Source organism: Salarias fasciatus, chromosome 15 (assembly GCF_902148845.1).
Source record: "Salarias fasciatus chromosome 15, fSalaFa1.1, whole genome shotgun sequence".
NCBI lineage: Eukaryota > Metazoa > Chordata > Actinopteri > Blenniiformes > Blenniidae > Salarias > Salarias fasciatus.
Window position 1 is genome coordinate 25,031,915 of NC_043759.1, and position 3,323 is coordinate 25,035,237.

Here is a 3,323-nt window from a genome sequence, read left to right on the forward strand (position 1 = left end):
CTGTAACTCCCAGGCAAATCCACAGGCTGATTGCATCAGTGCTACGGCATTAAGGAAGAGGGATTCCCGACCAATTATTGAAGCTGCATATCAATTTGAAAATATTATACTTTGATTGATTTGATGTGATCCTAATTTTTTTTTTTTTTTTTTTTGGTAGCACTTTACTTGAAGCCCCCCTGTATATCACATTATAAGTAGATTTATAAAGCATTATAATGCCATTATAACACGTGTAGCTATAGTTATAAACATTCACAGATCATCACAATGCCAGGACCGAACCATAACCCTAACCCTAATCCTATGCTGTATAGTGCTGTATAGTGAGTTATAAAGCATTGTGATCATGTATGAGTGTTTATAACTACTTATAATGTGTTATACTGGGTGCTTCAAGTAAAGCATTACCTTTTTTTTTTTTTTTTTTTGCAAAAATGGATCAGCATTTCTTCACAGTGTTACGTTTTTGTTTTTTGTTTTTTTATTCCTGTTTTCACGGGTTTCATGAGCTGGAAGCCCACATTAAATAAAAATAAGTAAATGAACACTTTAAATTATTTCAATCCTGGGCTCTGAATCTATAATCAATGAAAAATGTATATTTCAAATGGAATTATGGAAATAAACATTTTTTTTTAATGATATTCAGTTTTTCTGAAAAGTCTTTTAAATGTTCTATGGTTGCGTTGCTAATCTGTGTGGCAATAGTAGATGTGATATTTCAGTGACATTGTTGCCCTGAACTCCCGCATCTGTCTCTTGCTCAGTGTGCTCAATGTTTTCTTACTCTTCAGCCTCCATTAGTGACAACATGATCCGTATGAAGTGCAGTATGAAACCCAGCCTTGCAGCCTTAAAACATCCCAGCTAACAGCAGATGTGAAGATAGCCTGAAATAGTCCCATATTGCTGTAGTTCTTTGGGATTAAATCTTTTAACTCTGCTAAAAGATCTGTTAAAAGATCTGCTTGGCTTCACCAACAGTACCTGCATCTGATTAATTAGCACAGCTTGGAGGTTGACGACACAGAAGATCCCGGTTCAATCAGCAGTGCTTCAAATAAAACTAATCTCTTGCCATCACATGATTGCATTGCCTGAAATTACACTTTCGATTAGATCCTGACGCCTGTTCTTTGCATTAGTAGGGTTTGGGCTAGTAGTAGGAATACAGTCAATATGTCCGTTTTAAATGAAGCAATTCTCAAATTCAAATTTGGACAGGGGATAGTTATAAATTTGCTATATTTTCTTTACATTTTAATAATTCTTTGAAGTCTGTTCATGTAATAATCCCCAATTGCCATGCCAGTTAGTATTAAACTTTTAATTTATTCAACTGCATTGTAATTGAATTTGAGGAGTTGTGCTTTTGCAATATTAATTTCATTCAATTGCATTCAAATGGCAAACATTTTACCAGAAAAAAGGTATGTTGGCTTTCCCATAATGATCAAAACAAGATCATCATAGCAAACTAATTTGTGTTCTTCGTTAATAATAATGCACACTTTGCACTGTCTTTAACAGTGAGCAAATGGTTATGTTACCATTCATGTATATTCAAAATCATTTTCAATTTTTGTTGGTGACTCGATGTGTGGTTTTTCATTCAAAAACTCTTTCTTCAGCAGAACCAATCTGTGTTGTTATGTTTACCTGACTTATCAACACAACATTTATTAACACTGAAGAACAAGCAATTTGTTGTGGAAGCATGAATATTTCAGCAAAAAATAAAACTCAAAACAGTTTTGAATTTGAAAAATCCCCTTGAAATATTTTTCCAGATAGGATGAGTCTGAAAGCTGATCTGAACCAGCTGTAAAAGAAAGCATAGATGAACGGATTGAGCATGGAGTTGAACATTGCAAGCCACACTACCACATCAAATAATTCATCAGGGACTAAAGCATTTTCCAATATCATAATGGCAAAACACACAAAAAAAGGAGTCCAACACATCAGAAAGACTCCCATTACAATTGCCAAAGTTCTTGTGGCCTTTCCTTCCACCTTTCTGTCAGTCAATCCTTTCTTTTTGCTGTGACACTTGGTGTTCTGGATGCTGTGTGCCTGTTTCTGAGCCACCAGGAAAATCTTCAAGTAGATACACAACATTATTATCACAGGAAGGTAAAATGAAAACACTGGTCCCAAAATATTTGCAAGAAAGAAACACTTTTCATGACATTGTTCAAAGTTCAATCCTGCAACAAGAAAACCAACTGCAACCAGAACTGACATGCACCAGGCCACAACAATCATGATCACAACAACATGAACATTGATCTTAGTTCTGTATTTCAGAGGCTGGCACACTGCATAGTACCTGTCAATGGAAATAAAACACAAGTGTAAGATAGATGCTGTACACAGTGTCACATCAAGGATGTCTCCCACTTTGCAAAACACATTTGGATTGAACAAACATAAAGTTGGAGAGAATTCCATATTGAGAGGAAACACCACAAAGCCAACAAGCAGGTCGGGCACAGCCAGAGAAAGGATGAGAAAGTTAGTGGGAGTGTGCAGCTGTTGGAAATAAATAATGGAGATTATTATCAGAAGGTTTCCACACACAGTTACAGCAGACACAGAGCTAAACAGAACGTACAATAAAACACATATTGTGGAAGGGGATCTTTTAAATGTGGAAGAAAAAATATCAATCTCATAGCAGGGATGTGCATCATCAGTATGACTGTGGTTCACTGGGTCTCCTCCTGCCATCTTCCTGGGTAGCTGAAAAATATGTTTTTGTCAGGTATATGTTTTCAATTTCATGATTTAAGTAAAATACTTCTTAAAAACATATTTAAATGCTTGTCATACCTGTAAAAGCTTTAATCACAGAGAGTCATCGATATCAGCAGATGCTCCAGGTTGTGCTGCTGTGCATGAGCTTGACTTTTATCACAACTGAACTCATTATCATATCAGACACATCCTGAAGCCATCCAATCAAATGATTGGAGATTACATCAGACATCACAGGAGTGAACGTACCCAGAAAATATTGAGTTTCTCTTAAAGACAGTTTCTAAAACAAAACAATACTATCTAATTTTATTAGCGAGCCTGAATCTGTACCACTTTATCTGTCATATTGTGTTGAACATTTTGTTAAACTTCTAAAGAGGGTGATTAATTATTCCTGCTGATTTGGAACAATGGAGTGTATCGCTCATGAATATATTACATGTATGCTTCGTTGAAGAATGGATGCTTTTCATTAAGTCTGGGACTCGCTGGACAGACAGTATCTTCTCCTACATTGCTGGGGTTTCCTAAACTGGCCAATTCTGATGATGCAAACT

The 3,323-nt window shown here is 35.9% G+C and overlaps 1 protein-coding gene across 1 annotated transcript; it reads right to left on the bottom strand.

The window, feature by feature from the left end:
- Positions 1–1,746: 1,746 nt before the first annotated feature.
- Positions 1,747–2,736, bottom strand: LOC115402384 (trace amine-associated receptor 1-like). Its single transcript, XM_030110895.1, has 2 exons — positions 2,412–2,736; positions 1,747–2,339 (listed from the first exon to the last, which is right to left on the bottom strand). Exons 1-2 carry the CDS (start codon positions 2,734–2,736, stop codon positions 1,747–1,749), a joined length of 918 nt encoding a protein of 305 aa, XP_029966755.1.
- Positions 2,737–3,323: the final 587 nt, after the last annotated feature.